Source organism: Lissotriton helveticus, chromosome 4_1, assembly GCF_964261635.1.
Source record: "Lissotriton helveticus chromosome 4_1, aLisHel1.1, whole genome shotgun sequence".
Classification (NCBI taxonomy): domain Eukaryota; kingdom Metazoa; phylum Chordata; class Amphibia; order Caudata; family Salamandridae; genus Lissotriton; species Lissotriton helveticus.
Genome location: NC_136063.1, coordinates 170,606,132 through 170,623,226, shown reverse-complemented (window position 1 = coordinate 170,623,226; position 17,095 = coordinate 170,606,132). Strand labels below are relative to the sequence as shown.

Sequence of the window (17,095 nt, the reverse complement as noted above, 5' to 3'; positions counted from 1 at the left end):
CTGACTAAGTACGAGAAATAGCTGATTACTAAACTTAATGATAAGAGGTTAATTTCTGAAATATACGATATGGTTATGCCTAACCTCCGTTGCAAGCTACACAGAGTCAAAGGAGGTGGGGGAAAGATCTAGGGGGGATCTCACACAGAAAGACTGGGAAGGGATTTATTATAGGGCAAAACACACAGCATGCCGGAATGTAGCCAGTATAGAAACCGCTATGAAAATAGCCACATATTGGTACCTCACACCCGTATGATTGAATAGAGCTAACCCACACCATAGCCCCACTTGTTGGCATGGCTGTGATAATGAGGGTACACTGTTACATATCTTATGGGACTGCCCTGTGCTGTCTAACTATTGGCCCAAGATCTTAGACCAAAGAGATGAGCTATTCGACACACAGATACCGCGCCTTCCAGTATACGTGGTGTTAGGCCTTGCTAACCCAATTACCTACCCACTTAAGAGCATGAAGGGATGCCAAATGGGTTTGGCACATGGGGCAGCGCTGCAAAATATCCTGTCTCATTGGGGATCCCCCACTACTCCTACACATACTGGCTGGCTCCATAGGCTTTGGTACATTCTGGGGGTGGAGCGCATCTCATCTACTCTAAACAGTTCCACCGCCTCCTTACCGAAGATTTGGGGCCCATTCTTCACCCTACTATCGTCAGAATTCAACGAGATTACCCAGCCCAAGTACCTTCAAATGCTACATCTATCAGACCTATGGAAGGACTCTCCTGTTGCACCAACCGTTTAGCTGGCGCAGTTATGGATGCAGACAGGGGACTTGATCAGGGTGGGGCCACGGCTACCAGACGGGGAGGAAGGTAGTTTGTGGTTTTGGTTTCCAACAGGGGCAGAGTTAAGAGCACCACTCTCCACTTTTGGCCGTGCATTTACTTCTATTATCTCGTCTTACAATGTCGCCAAGTCAGACCCAATTACGATCCATGCTGTAGAATGTATCTCGCTTTATCTTGTGTTTTTAAATCTGCCTCTATGTTGTTTGTGGAAAACTCAATAAACACATTTAAACTTAATAGTTGCGACGTTGTGAGAAAAGAACTGAAGTGAAGCATTAAACCCATCCTCAGAAGGCGCGGTGGAAGCAAAAATCCAAGCTACTCCCAATACAAGTCACAATATCCTCAAGGTAGTGATGAAAGGCTCAATGTCACTCTGAAGGCATAGGGCCAGTTGACAGCTATTCTTGAGGTACAGTTATATGCATCTTGGTTTTCAGGTGCAAATGAGTGGCGGGCGAATAACATAACACGTGTATTTGTAAAGCGCACGATTACCCGAAGGTGTCCTGGCGCTGAATGACAGATGTTTATTGTTACCCAACTCAATGGTACTCCTTTTATCGACCTCAGATGGATGAAAGGCTGAGTGGACCTGCCTGGATTTGAACCTGTGACCGATGAGGTCAAACACAGGCCCCTGCAGTGGCTGCTTTAGTCCACTGAGCCACCAGACCCGGCTGCCATTGAGACGCTTGCAGCCCAGCTAACCGTTGCAGGATATGTCTGTGTGGAAGCGAACCTACTTATGTCGTATGGGCTTTGTGTCAGAGATGCTTGCCCTGCTGCTGCCTGTGCAGACTCTGTACTCTGTGTGTAAATTGGTCATGCATTGCCGGTGTCTGAGTTGTTGCTGTTCTCTGTGTGAAGGGAAACGTGCACTGCAGCTGTCGGATTTGTTCCTCTTCTCTGTGGGTTAGGGGTACTGGTGCTACAGCAGACTTTGTTATACCCGTCCACAGGGTGTAAGAGTAGCTTTCACTGCATGTTCCTATGCTGTGCCTGTTATGTGCGTAATGGAAGTCTGCCCTGCAGCTGTCTATGCTGTGCCTGTTACCTGTGTGTAATGGAATCCTGCATGCCAGCTGCCTATGCTGCACCTGTTACCTGCGTGTAATGGAAGTCTGCCCAGCAGCTGCCTATGCTGTGCCTGTTACCAGGTGTAATCAAAGTCTGCTCAGCAGCTGCTTATGCTGTGCCTGTTACCTGCGTGTAATGGAAGTCTGCCCAGCAGCTGACTATCCTGTGCCTGTTACTGCATGTAATGGAGGCCTGCTCTGCATATTCCTATGCTGTGCCTGTTACCTGTGTGTAATGGAATCCTGCATGCCAGCTGCCTATGGTGCACCTGTTACCTGCGTGTAATGGAAGTCTGCCCAGCAGCTGCCTATGCTGTGCCTGTTACCAGGTGTAATCAAAGTCTGCTCAGCAGCTGCTTATGCTGTGCCTGTTACCTGCGTGTAATGGAAGTCTGCCCAGCAGCTGACTATCCTGTGCCTGTTACTGCATGTAATGGAGGCCTGCTCTGCATATTCCTATGCTGTGCCTGTTACCTGTGTGTAAGGGAAGCCTGCACGCCAGCTGCCTATGCTGTGCCCGTTACCTGTGTGTAATCAAAGTCTGCCCTGCAGCTGCCTATGCTGTGCCTGTTACCTGTGAGTAATGGAAGTCTGCCCTTCATCTTCCTATGCTGTGCCTGTAACCTGTGTGTAATGGAAGTATGCCCTGCAGCTGCATATGCTGTGCCTGTTACTTGTGTGTAATGGAAGTATGCCATGCAGCTGCCTCTGCTGCGCCTGTTACCTGCGTGTAATGGAAGTCTGCACTGCAGCTGCCTATGCTGTGCCTGTTGCCTGTGTGTAATGGAAGTCTGCCCTGCAGCTGCCTATGCTGTGCCCGTTACCAGCGTGTAATGGAAGTCTGCCCTGCAGCTGCCTATGCTGCGCCTGTTGCCTGTGTGTAATGGAAGTCTGCCCTGCAGCTGCCTATGCTGTGCCCGTTACCAGCGTGTAATGGAAGTCTGCCCTGCAGCTGCCTATGCTGCGCCTGTTGCCTGTGTGTAATGGAAGTCTGCCCTGCAGCTGCCTATGCTGTGCCCGTTACCAGCGTGTAATGGAAGTCTGCCCTGCAGCTGCCTATGCTGCGCCTGTTGCCTGTGTGTAATGGAAGTATGCCCTGCAGGTGCATATGCTGTGCCTGTTACTTGTGTGTAATGGAAGTCTGCCCTGCAGCTGGGTATGCTGTGCCTGTTACCTGCGTGTAATGAAACTTTGCTCTATATATGCCCGTTCTTTTTGTGTAGGAGACACGCAGCTGCATATCAGGGGCCTGGTCTCTATGTGTAAAAGCTGCTTGCATTGCAGTTGTAGGAGTTGTTGCTGTTCGTGGTGTGAACAAGAGAGGAACGCAAGGAATGCATTTTTAGCAGACTAGGAACCTGCCCTGTAAGGTGGGGTCATTGTCAGCTATTGTGCCTGGAGCAAAATCTTCTCGGTGCAATGCTGTTTTCTACGTAGCAAGTGACGTTCACTGTATCCAAAAGCAATCCCTGCGAGGGTATATAAGGCCCAGGGCCGGGCAGGCAGCACATCAGCTCCCAGGATCCGCTCAGCATGAAGGTGCTTCTCGTCTCCCTTCTGGCTGCAGCCCTCTGCGCGGGGATAGGTATGAGGTGTGTGTGAGAAGGGGTGAGAGGTCTGGTATGAGATGGTGGTATGGGGTGTATGTGACTGGAAGGGTGAGAGGTGTGGTGTGGGGTGTATATGAGAAGAGGGGTTAATGGTGTGGTTGGAGATGAGATGTGGTAGGAGATGCGTTAGGAGATGTGAGAGAAGGGGTAAGTGAATCATGGTGGGAGACGGGGTAGGAAGACAAGGGTAAGAGAGGGGCGGTGGGATATGGAGGCAGGATACATATGTGAACAAGCATTGGTAAATTCATTAGGTTTCGCCTATGTGATTAAGAGGCTCTTTTTTGTGGTAAGTTGTAGCTTGCTGAGTAGTTGTACAATATAAGTTACAGAAAGTCTGTTAAAGCGTTATGACCTGTTTTTTTACAAAAAGGCAATATAATGTGCTGTTACTAGTGGCATAGTGCGGGTAAGTAATAGCAACATTTTGAAAAATGACAGTGGGAAATAATAGAGTTAATTGATGTAATCGCAGTATTTTGTGTTTAGAGGAGTTCTGACAAGTTTTGGGCCCGGTGCCACTGCACCCGCTGCACCATTCAAACCATGACCCTAGAGCCTGCTGGATAACTACATTTGTGACTGCCTGTATTAGGTGTTTAGAGTAGGTAAGACAACTTTTGGCTCTAGTGCCACTTCGCCTACTGCACCATTTAAATCAAGACCCCTTTAACTGCAAGGTAGCTGCACCTGTGACTGCCTATGTAGTAGTAAAATATAGCAAGTGTAGGTGTTTAGTTGGGTGACTAGAGCTTTTGGTCTTGGTGTCGATGCACCTGCTGCACCATTGAAATCATGACCCTGTTGTCTGCAAGGTAACTGCACTTGTGACTGCCTGTTTAGTTTTCATTTTAGCAAAAATTTCTGGGTTTAGTGGGGTCTCCAGAGCTTTTGGCTCCGGTGCCACTGCACCTGCTGCACCATTCAAGGCAAGTCTCTTTTAACCGCAAGGTAACTGCAACGTGACTGCCGGTTTAATAGTCAAATATAGCAATATTATGTGATTACAGGAATCTAAAAAGGGGTGAGGGGTAACGTAGTAGGGAATGTTTATGGAAGGCAGGTGAGAGACGTATTGGGGCCTGAGGGCGATGGTGAGAGGAAGGCCAAGGAAGATTTGGTGAGAGAAGAGAGGAGTGATTAGTTGTATGGTACTGAGGTATGGTGAGTGGAGGGGTAGAGTGTGGAGGTATTGCGAGAGAGGAGATGAAAGAACCAAAGCTTGGTTTAGGGGTGCAGTGAGAGGAGGGCTGAGGAGGTATGCTGAGGAGTGCTGAGAAAGGTACATTGAGGAGGGCTGAGGGAAAAACACTGAAAGGAGGGCTGGGGGACATTTGGTGAGAAGAGGGCTGAGGGAGGTATAGTGAGAAGGGGGCTAAGGGAGGTATAGGGAGAGGAGAGCTAGTGGAAGTATAGTGAGAGGAGGGCGGGGGAAGGCATAGTGAGAGGAGGGTTGGGGAGGTTTGGCGCTAGGAGGGATGAGGTAGGTGTATTGGGAGGAGGGAGGTGTACTGAGAGGAGGGATGAGGGAAGTATAATTATAGGAGAGCTGAGGGAGGTATACTGAGAGGAGGGCTGGGGAGGTGTTATGAGAGGGGTGTGGGAGAGGTATAATGTGCGGGGCTGAGGGAGGCATAGTAAGAGGAGGGCTGGGGAGGTACAGTAAATGGACGGCTGGGGGAGGTATAATGAGGGGAGGGATAGTGAATGGAGGGATGAGGCGTATGAGGAGAAGAGGATTGAGGGAGGGACAGTGAATGGAGGGATGAGGCGTATGAGGAGAAGAGGATTGAGGGAGGGACAGTGAATGGAGGGATGAGGCGTATGAGGAGAAGAGGGCTGAGAGAGGGATAGTGAAAGGAGGGATGGGGCGTAGGGTGACAAGAGGGCAGATGTAGGGATAGTGAATGGACGGATGGGGACGAATGGTGAGAAGAGTGCTGAGGGAGGGACAGTGAAAGGAGGGACGAGAAAAGTGCAGGATAGGGTGAGAGAAGAGCTGGAGAGGGTAGGTGTAGTGTATTGAGGTTTACTGAGAAGAGGGGTGAGAAGGTGGAGAAGGGAGAGTGGTGGCAGGGGAGTATGGCGGGAGGAGGGCTGTGATATGTTTAAAGGCCCGGCGAGTGGAAGGAACATTGCACCATGTGCATGGTTGCTCCAGTTTAGTGCCTTAGGTTCCATCACCACATTGAGTGACGTTTATTAAAAGTGCAGGTTTCTAAATCTAAACATAAACTTAGCGACATTCCAGACATTGTCATGAGCGAACCCAGGGAAATAAAACTCACATGGGCATTGTATGATGGGCGGCAGAGCCACATTATAGTCTATGAACCCGTGTACAAGAGGGTGCAGGCCTCCCCGCTGAATCACCTCATGGCCGGACTCCCAATGGCTCCCAATGGCGCGAGCAGCCCGGGCCTCCACACTCATCTTCACAAGGGGGCGCTCTCCAGTGATGTTGTTACACGGAGGGGGGCATGCTAGCATCTAAACGGAGAGGGGGGTGGGGCGAGGGGTACTGAACTGATGAGAGCGGCTTTATTGCCCAAGCCGTGGATGACAAGTAGAGAAAAACTCTGTTTCAAGATCCCTTCACTCAGGCACGAGCCAGGACTGCGCAGCTGCCGAGATCTCCAGGTCTCGGCGTATTGCCGCTGTTTTTTTGGGGGGTTGTTAGGGTGACCAGACGTCCCGGATTTGCCCGGACAGTCACCGGCTGTCCCTGCAGATTTCGGTAATTGTGGCTCATGTCCCGGTTTTTAGAGGGGGTTGACTGAAAACAGTGAGAGAGTCAGAGACACTTTGTGGGTGTTCTAAAACTGTGCTAGTTAGCACCCGTTATAAGTAAGCAATGTAATTAATAGGTATGATCTTGGTTGTAGAACTTACATTTTGTTAATTTTGGTAATGCCTACTCTGTGATCCTATGTTGGTGAGAGCTGTCATTCTGCACCATGCTGTTGATGGAAAATTGTAGTCTTCTATTTTTTCCAAAATGTCCCTGTTTTTGGTTCTCAAGATCTGGTCACCCTAAGTTAAGTAAGACTACAGGTGGCAGAATTCTATAAAAAGACTAGTACTAGCCTTACTAGCTACACATGTACCTGGGAATCCTGGCCTCTGAGGCTGAGACAGATAAGGGTATCTTGGGGCCCAGGTCAGGGTACCCACTAATTTCATACCAATGGCTTTGTGTGGATCCAGATAAGCTTGGGACCAGGCTGGCCCCTCGTTTACCAACTCCCCCCACCCCACCATAGCTGTTAAATTGTCCAATTTCATGTGAGCCAGCTTCAGCTACTACTAGCTTTGTAGACACAAACACTATGCTTGCTCGCATTTTTGAGCCAATACCCGCTTTGCTATAAAAAATATATATATATATATCCATACATATATGCACTTGGATGTGTGGGATCAAGTCATGCCACCACCAGCCTGCATACTGACACCGGAGCCCAAGATTTCCACCCCCCACACCACCGACCCACATGCATAATCATGATGCATGTTGAGAGTTGAAGTTCGAACATTTGCTACGATCTCCAACAGGTGAGCTGACTGCTAGGGAAGGAGCTATGTGTCGTCACCATTACTTCAGGTGGAGCAGATCTACAGGGTTCATTGCTGGACTATCGGGAGTGTAGGGCGCTGAAGAAGGCTAGAGACTGCCGAAATGCATTCGCCGCCACTCAACTGATGCATCCGTGAAATAAAGTGTTTTCCTGCTAACCCCCTCTGGCCTCCGCCTTTCTCTGTTTGGAAGGAGTTCTTTACATATATTTCGCGCCTTGCCAGAATCGGGATTCGGATGGCAGGTTAGCCCAGCACCATGCGACTCTGGGTAATAGCTTGCTTAATCTTCCCGACGGCCCCCAGCGCCTAGAGACCCTAACGGGTGATTGTGCGCTATACAAATGTGGATTATTATTATTATTATGGCCCCGCTACTTCAAGTGACCCAGGACTATTCTGGCACCGCACTGTTGTACAGTGTTTTCTTGGCTCGAGGGATCGAGAGCTCCGGAGTCCGCCCTGAAGATTGCATGACTAGTGCGGAGTGGGGTATGTTACCTCTAGGATGTTATGTGCTGCATGGCTGTCCCTGCACATACTGTCTTTTCGATCCTCAAGGCTGTAGCGGCCCGAGGGGACTGGAGGAGGCGCTTTTGCTCTTGGATGTGTGGGATCGAGTCATGCCACCCCCAGCCTGCATACTGTCACCGGAGCCCAAGATTTCCACCCCCCACACCACCGACCCACATGCATAATCATGATGCATGTTGGGAGTTGAAGTTCGAACATTTGCCACGATCTCAAACAGGTGAGCTGACTGCTAGGGGAGGAGCTATGTGTCGTCACCATTACTTCAGGTGGAGCAGAGCTACAGGGTTCATTGCTGGACTATCGGGAGTGTAGGGCGCTGAAGAAGGCTAGAGACTGCCGAAATGCATTTGCCGCCACTCAACTGATGCATCCGTGAAATAAAGTGTTTTCCTGCTAACCCCCTCTGGCCTCCGCCTTTCTCTGTTTGGAAGGAGTTCTTTGTGTATATATATACAACTGAACATGGAATAAACGTTTTGAACTGAGATTCACGGAGTCAGCGCCTTCTTTGAATGGGAAAGTTTGGTATGGTAAAGAATATATATATATATATATATATATATATATATATATATATATATATATATATTACCTACTGGCGGTCGCCAGTAGGTATATATAGTTAGGATTTTTTCTCTATGGGATTTTTGAAAATTCTATGTCTAATAACTTTTGCGTTTGTGGACGGAATTGGCTGAAATTTTCAGGAAAATGGCACATTTTGTTTCTGAGCAGCCCTTGAAAATTTGGGGGGGGTTCGTCAAGGGGGGGCCGAGAAAAAAGGGGGGTCCCAAAACGTGTTTTTAACATTGAGTTTTCCATAGGGCGGTTGGCCTCACTTTTAGCCCGAACGGCTGAATGGATTTGCACGAAACTTGGCAAAATTGTAGGGACTGGTAGCCCAATGTGCCTTTTGTAGGTCTCAATATATGTGCTCCAGTGGATTTTGAGAAATTAACGTTTAAAAAAAGATATATATCTGTAACAGCGGACCTGGCAGCGTCCCAGGACGCGTACTTTTCGCGCAACGGAGCTTTGTGAAGCGAAGCTGATTGGTTCTCCGGCGTCTGTCAACATTCCAAAAAGTCCGTAGCGGCCGCCATCTTGTCTCTCGGTAGGATCGAGAGACAAGAGGAGGTCAAAACAAAGGGGGAAATAACTATAAGGGGGCATAGTAGATCCTCGCTGACCCCCTAGGTTTGATGTGGAGGTTTTAAAAGGGCCCCGCGGGGCAAAAAAAAAATATAATAATAATAATCGAACGGCTGAATGGATTTGCACGAAACTTGGCAAAATATTAGGGACTGGTAGCCCGATGTGCCTTTGCTAGGTCTCAATATATGTGCTCCAGTGGATTTTGAGAAATTAACGTTCAAAAAAAGATATATATCTGTAACAGCGCTCCGCTTCGCGTAACGGAGGTTTGCGAAGCTGATTGGTCATTCTGTCACTGGGCTATAGTTGGGCTACATCTGGCTGATATTTGGGCTACATTTGTTTTTTTGTGTGTCTGGCGGCCATCTTTGGGCTACATTGGGCTACATTGGGCTTCATTGGGCTACATTGGGCTACATTTGGGCTCCAACATATATATAGGCCAATGTAGCCCAATATATATTTTTCAAAGTTAATTTTCGTAAAAACCACTGGAGCATATATCTTGAGACATAGCAAAGGCACATCGGGCTACCAGTCCCTACAATTTTGCCAAGTTTCGTGGAAATCCATTCAGCCGTTCGAGCTAAAAGTGAGTCCAACCGCCCTATGGAAATGAAGGAAATGAATGGGTAATTTGTAATTAGCAAATAGCTAATCGCAAACTAGGAATGGTAAAGAATCGCTATTTATTCCTTAAAGTTCGCTATTTAGGAAATGCAAAAAACTTTGATGATACATATGGCGGTTCATCTCTAACAAGATAAGAAGCATAGGGATACATTTATGATGACTGGCGCATCACCAGGGATGTGTTAGTCATTCTGTGCCGCTGTTCCGTCACCTATGGTGTGCTGCATTTACAATGCGGCGCATCATGGGGCAAAAACAGCACAGATGCGTGATGTATCTGTGCCGTAAAGGTGGCGCATTGCTGGAGTTGTATCGCAAGTGTGATGAAGCTCCAGCAAGGGTCGGGGGTGCCCCTGTCGCAGGGTTTCTGTTCTCACACAGAACTGTGGACAGAGGATTGGAACCTCGGCGAATTAGGGTGTCCCAAAACTCACGTTAGTAATCAAAAACTCCTTAGCAAGCTAGGTACAGTGTCACATTGGATATAACAAACTCTCAATGTTTAGACAATCCAGAATATGAACTTATAGTACCTCAGGATACGTGGAACTCATGAACAGTCGGTCGTTATATATTTCTTAGAAACCAGAACATGGAGTTAAGAAGAACACATGTGTATTTGAAATGTTTATTTACTAATGCCGTCTTCTCAGGCGTAGTATCTTAGATAATACAAGTACACATATTATCAGTAGCAAAATTACCAGCATCGTTACTAGTACATAAAAAGCGAATGGTGACAGTATGTTAACATGCTGTAAATGAATAAGAGTTAGCAACACTTATAAGCAGCCGCGGGCCGTGGAGGGAGTTACGGTGAGGCAGGGAGGCGGGGAGGGGGAGAAGCAGGGTGGAGAATACAAGTACACATATTATCAGTAGCAAAATTACCAGCATAGTTACTAGTACATAAAAAGCGAATGGTGACAGTATGTTAACATGCTGTAAATGAATAAGAGTTAGCAACACTTATAAGCAGCCGCGGGCCGTGGAGGGAGTTACGGTGGGGCAGGGAGGCGGGGAGGGGGAGGGGCAGGGTAGAGAGGGCTCCACCCTGCTTCTCCCCCTCCCCGCCTCCCTGCCTCACCGTAACTCCCTCCACGGCCCGCGGCTGCTTATATCTCACCCCCCCTAATACACATATTATATTATTTGCTAAGAAGGTCTCTTTGTGTTGGTTTAGGGCGTGCCCATACTTTAGTGTCTTAGATTTGAAGGAATCACATCAGCATACACCAGCTCTCTCTTCATGTGAACCGCATCAACTGTTGTGTATGTGTGTTCGGCAAAGCAATATAAAACCCGCCTCATGCCCAGAATTGGCAGAAGTTGCACTTATGTTATGAGTATGAAGTCGTGGAGATCAGACCTCATAACAATTCTGTATCGTGTTGTTCTTGAAACTTTAGCACTCGCTGTACAGATATAGTTTAACAAGCAAAGCAGATAGTAGAGCAATAACATATTATTCTCATGTAAACCACGATGAACTACTAGGTGGAAAGCTAAAGCAACAACTAAGTGTCGTGTGCAGAAGTTGCAAAAAAGGAAAAATGGCGTTTAAACCGGTAATGAGCCCATGCTAATTTAACACGGTGTAAAGATATCCAGGACCTAGATGACACCTCCCCATGATCCGGAAACGAACTGAATAAGATAATAGAAGTGCCATCTCATGAGAGCAGATTGCAAGTTTATATGTGGACGGTCCGCAAGGTAAAGCATTAAAAACTAGGAAAATTTAATGCTAAAGAAAAATAAAACAGCCAAGTACTTTATCGAGTCTTAAGCCAATAGGCAAGGTAAATAATAAAAACTTGACAAATAAGTCAATGAATTGTCAATGAAATGCTAGTACTCAGCATATCAAACATGAAAAAGGTCTATGACATAACTGTGTATGCAAAATAAGCTGCAACAGCCTCCAATAGGAAGTCACCGTCTTCATCCGAAAACAGTTCAGCCATCCAATTTAAAAGCGGAAAAGAACATACGTGCTCTCCCAGCACCGGATCCTCTATCACCATCAGAGGACAGCTCGGTGGGTTTTCAAGAAAGCTCTGTTCCAAGAAAGACTGTGCTGCCGCCAATAAATTCCAGGGACCAATTAGTCCATGCATCAATGCCACAGCCATAATCCTTTCGCCAGGACAAACCAACTTGTGAGTAATGATAGGAGTCATCAGCTGATTAAAGTCGACGTCAGGAGAAACCGGTCCGCAGAGACACAAATCAATGGCCCAATCGAAATCACAGGTCAGGCAGTGAAATACAGGCTGGACACAGGTGAAGTAGGAGAATCGAAAAGATAATCCATATGCCGTGCTTAATATCGCCAACGGCATTGTGCCATAATATTCTAGCATGCGATTGCGGAACAGTGTCAGCAGCTGCAGGGTGGGTGGTTGCATAGGAGGGACATCCATATCTAAAAATGTAAAAAAGCACAAGAGCGTCCGCTGGTAATGCAAGTAAAAATGCCAATCCACGAAGCAGAGTGGAGAAAATAGAATGAAAGAAAGCAGGGATGACTCCAAAGATTTTCTCAAATGAAGTCACGAGACCACTGGTAACAACTTTAAAAAAGTGCGCCAGGGTCTTTGTGGAGGATGCGTTAAAGATAGTCCGAACCATCTTGCTGAAATTGAAAGGCAAATCTGAATTGAAAAGGGTCTGCACCTCTGTACGGGTGTTCGCTATGTGAAGCACGAAAGTTTCACGGGCCGAACTCAAGGCCACCTCTCTCTGAGACAAAAGAGCTCTTATTCTTGCCATGCCGTTGAAATCTCTCCCAAGGTTGGTATTTGTGGCCAGATTGAAAACTCCCTATGTTCATGTGTGGGAGAAAATAGAACATTTCTGCAGCAAATAACCCGTTCACTTACTGTTACGATAAAAGGAATACTTTTAATTAACTCAGAACAATCTTCATTATTGAGCATCAAATAACTACCATTTTCCAACAACTTGAACGTGGGGATGATAGCAGGAACTGGCGTGCCTTGCAACACGCAAGCCATATTTGGTCGGTGTTTGTTGCATGAACCGTGTAACTGTATGTGCCTACACATTAGTGAATGATCTGGCGTCTCAGTGCATTCCTCTCCATTCAGATAAACTTCTTGATCATCTTTGAAACATCTGTATGTGTATGGAAGCGACCAGACCTCATGAAGAAAAGCACTACCTAAAGGTTCATAACGACCTATTGGTATATATTTCATACAATTTGAAAACTTATATAAAGCAAAAGGCAGCGTTATTAAACCGTGGATAAGGCACGTTGCCAAAAAACCCGCAATCCTCTGCTGATGATGTCACTGAGCATGTCATGAATGATGTAATATGTGACATCATCAGCAGTGGATTACGGGTAATAGTATCTCTAGTTTACTCCCCTATAGCTGTCTTTCTTTTAACATAAGTGTCTGTTTCCTTCCCTTATACTTACTGTTTTTGGTTCGCTTCCGGTTCGCGTACCGGCGAGCGAACTGGGAAGCGAACTAAGAGAAATAGAGGTTGGCACAGTTCCAAATATTGTACCAATTTTTTAATAACGGGGAGGTAGTTCTGAAAAGAACTTTTTTTTATTGTTTTTGTTGTTTTATATTTTTTTTATTATTTTTCGGAACATTTTTTTACTTTTTTTGAATTTTTCTGAACAGTTTTATATTTTTTTGGGTTTTTCTTGGAGGGGGCAATGAAAACGATTCATTGTAAAGGGCTCAACAGGAGCAACAAAACAAAAAAAGAAGTATTTATTATTTTGGGCGTTTCGTACAAACTTGCATATGATAGTCAATAGCTCTGTTGATCAGAGTGATGCTTCTTTCTCCGTAGGAAATGAATCCATCGCAAAATACGCAGATGTGTTTTACTTCACCAAATTTCATTTGTATATTTGGCACCATCTCCCTGCCCTCTGGTCCCGTTACTTCCGGTACAACAGATCTTCTGGCCATAATAGGGAGATTATCTAGGTCGTTCCGAAACTGTGCAGCACTGTAGTTGTTAGGATGCCACCTAGTCATATGGCGATGCATTGTGTAGTTTCCGAAACTGTATTTTTTCTCGGTTCCTCTGGACAGTCTATCTTGACATATAAGGCAAGTTACGTATCTTGCATTTACTTTTTTCTGACCTTTGGGAATTTTAAAAAATTGCCAAATGAAGTTTTCTTTCCGGTGAGACGTCCTGGGCTGCTCAGGCAAAAACTGCCTCTCTTCGTGCTCGTCGTCCTGTTCCTCTTCTTCCTCTTCTTGTTGAATTATAACTTGAGCAGGTGGTCCACTCTTCCTTGGATGTGGTGGAGGTGGTGGGGAAGCACCAGCTGAAGCTACTAAAGAAGCCATTGCTCAGTGATCACAAAGGGTCTTTCTCTCACAATGATGAAAGTCAGAGTGAGGAAAGAAGGAGGGATTTTCATCATTTGGGAAAAACAAGAGTTCTCAACCAATCAAAAGTGTTCATTTTAGATTATATGACCTAGTCTTACTTCATTAGGAAACCAAAAGTGAAATGAACCAATGAAAAGTGTTATTACCAAGTCACATGACTTGCTGTGTTTACGTTAAGCGCTTTGCAGGGCCTCCCGGTTTGCTTCCAGAAACCTGCGCTTTGCGACTCGCTTCGCGTACCAGTTCGCTAACGTAGCACGTCATATGACGTATCACGCGACAACGTGAAACGTCATGCGGACGGGAGGCGTCACGATGTTGTTTTCTAATGCGGCACTTGCGGTAAAGAAACGTTTACCGGCTCGCGGTCTATTTCGCGGCATCAAGGTCAGCTAACGGGAAGCTTCCCGATTCGCGAAGCGGGAACGAAGAAAAAAAAATATTTTAAAAAAAAATTATTCATAAACATATAAAATATATTTTTGGATTTAAAGAAGAATACATTTTACAGCTACAGATATTAGCTGTTAAAAAACCAATGAAATTCACTGAAAAAACCATAGGTTATAGACCATATATAGTTAGGAATTAGCATTTACAAAACCTTGAAACTTCACTGAAAAAACCATAGGTTATAGACCATATATAGTTAGGAATTAGCATTTAGAAAACCTTATTTTACTCACACAAAACCATTGAAATTCCATATATAGTTAGTTGCACTAACTATATATCGCGCACCCGCAATCCACTGCTGATGATGTCACATATTACATCATTCATGACATGGTCAGTGACATCACTGATGACATCACTGATGACATCTCAAATGACATCACTGATGACATCATCTAGTGTCTGTGTGTTTTTGTAAAGTTTAAATACGTTTTACATATTGAAGAATGACTGGATGTATGGAAGACTGAGTGTGTGTGTGGCTGGCTGGGAGGTGTGTGACTCTGTGCATATCAATGTGTACTTGTATCAGTGATTGTATAAGAGAGTAAGTATGTGTTAGTATATGTGTGAAAAGTATGGTGTTCTGTGTTTAACTATAGATGAGGAAATCGAAGTGTGATTGATTCTTCACAGGACTGACTAGGTGTATGAGTGCATATGATAGTGTTCTAATAATAACTGACTGTATGTATGAGTAATTGTATGGGTGAATGAGTGAATGTGTGTGTAGACGTACGAATCAGTGAGTGCGTATGTAGTAACTGGTATTGGTGTGTCATGATGTCATCAGTGATGTCATTTGAGATGTCATCAGTGATGTCATTTCAGATGTCATTAGTGATGTCATCAGTGATGTCACTGAAGTATGGTGTTCTGTGTTTAACTGTATAGATGAAGAAATGGAAGTGTGATTGATTCTTTACAGGACTGACTTGGTGTGTGAGTAACTCCATGGATGAGTGGCAGTGTGTGACTGTCTGCATAGGTGTATGAGTGCATATGATAGTGTTGTAATAATAAGTGACTGTATGTATGAGTTATTGTATGGGTGAATGAGTGAATGTGTGTGTAGACGTAGGAATCAGTGAGTGCGTATGTAGTAACTGGTATTGGTGTGTCATGATGTCATCAGTGATGTCATTTGAGATGTCATCAGTGATGTCATCAGTGATGTCATTTGAGATGTCATCAGTGATGTCATCAGTGATGTCACTGACCATGTCATGAATGATGTAATATGTGACATCATCAGCAGTGGATTGCAGGTGCGCGATATATAGTTAGTGCAACTAACTATATATGGAATTTCAATGGTTTTGTGTGAGTAAAATAAGGTTTTCTAAATGCTAATTCCTAACTATATATGGTCTATAACCTATGGTTTTTTCAGTGAATTTTCAAGGTTTTGTAAATGCTAATTCCTAACTATATATGGTCTATAACCTATGGTTTTTCAGTGAATATATATATATATATATATATATATATATATATATATATATATATATATATATATATATATATATATATATATATATATTTATATATTGTACACAGCCTCTCGAGTGGAAAGGGAAATGAGCCGCACACATTTCAGCAAGATTAGAGGCACTTTATTGCATGTTGCAGCGCTGGCAAATTCCGTAGTGTTCCGGATGCATTTCGGTCGAACATCGACCTTTTTCAAGGGAGGAAGCCACAGCATCACACCGGCTGAACAATGCACTAGCCATGCTCGCTCCTTTAAGGATGTTTGCCCTCTCGTGGTCGCCTTAGGAGGTTGGTTGTTGCCTAAAAGCATGCTGATTTTCGTAGTGCATTAGTAGCCATTTGAATGTTTCCCTTTGGTGAGTGATGACAATTTTTAGTGCTGCTTTCTAGTATTGCTGAAATCCCCACATATACCATTTTTAGGTTGTAGGAGACCTGCCAAAGTCCAGTCCTTTGTGGCTGCCTGCTGCCCTGTAAGCTTGCGCAGAAACCCAGCAGTAGTCCAAAATCGGGCAGGCACGGAGCTCTTGTTAGGTGGTGCGTAGCTCGAGGCAGGACCAAGCCTCTCAACATTGTACACAGCCTCTCGAGTGGAAAGGGAAATGAGCCGCACCCATTTCAGCAAGATTAGAGGCACTTTATTGTGTGTTGCAGCGCTGGCAAATTCCGTAGTGTTCCGGATGCATTTCGGTCGAACATCGACCTTTTTCAAGGGAGGAAGCCACAGCATCACACCGGCTGAACAATGCACTAGCCATGCTCGCTCCTTTAAGGATGTTCGCCCTCTCGTGGTCGCCTTAAGAGGCTGGTTGTTGCCTAAAAGCATGCTGGTTTTCGTAGTGCATTAGTAGCCATCTGAATGTTTCCCTTTGGTGAGTGATGACAATTTTTAGTGCTGCTTTCGAGTATTGCTGAAATCTCCACATATACCATTATTAGGTTGTAGGAGACCTGCCAAAGGCCAGTCCTTGCCGGCTGCCTGCTGCCCTGTAAGCTTGCGCAGAAACCCAGGAGTAGTCCAAAATCGGGCAGCCACGGAGCTCTTGTTAGGTGGTGCGTAGCTCAAGGCAGGAAGGACCAAGCCTCTCAACATTGTACACAGCCTCTCGAGTGGAAAGGGAAATGAGCCACACACATTTCAGCAAGATTAGAGGCACTTTATTGCGTGTTGCAGCGCTGGCAAATTCCGTAGTGTTCCCGATGCATTTCGGTCGAACATCAACCTTTTTCAAGGGAGGAAGCCACAGCATCACACCGGCTGAACAATGCACTAGCCATGCTCGCTCCTTTAAGGATGTTCGCCCTCTCGTGGTCGCCTTAAGAGGCTGGTTGTTGCCTAAAAG

At 45.6% G+C, this 17,095-nt stretch overlaps 1 protein-coding gene across 1 annotated transcript in view; it reads left to right on the top strand.

The window, feature by feature from the left end:
- The first annotated feature begins 3,371 nt into the window (after positions 1-3,371).
- The window catches only part of LOC144828467 (lymphocyte antigen 6E-like), an 87,411-nt gene continuing 73,687 nt past the window's right edge, over positions 3,372-17,095 (top strand). The window contains exon 1 of the mRNA XM_078686656.1: positions 3,372-3,482. Coding sequence (XP_078542782.1) covers positions 3,431-3,482 — 52 coding nt within the window. The 5' untranslated portion in view covers positions 3,372-3,430. The remainder of the gene's footprint in view (positions 3,483-17,095) is intronic.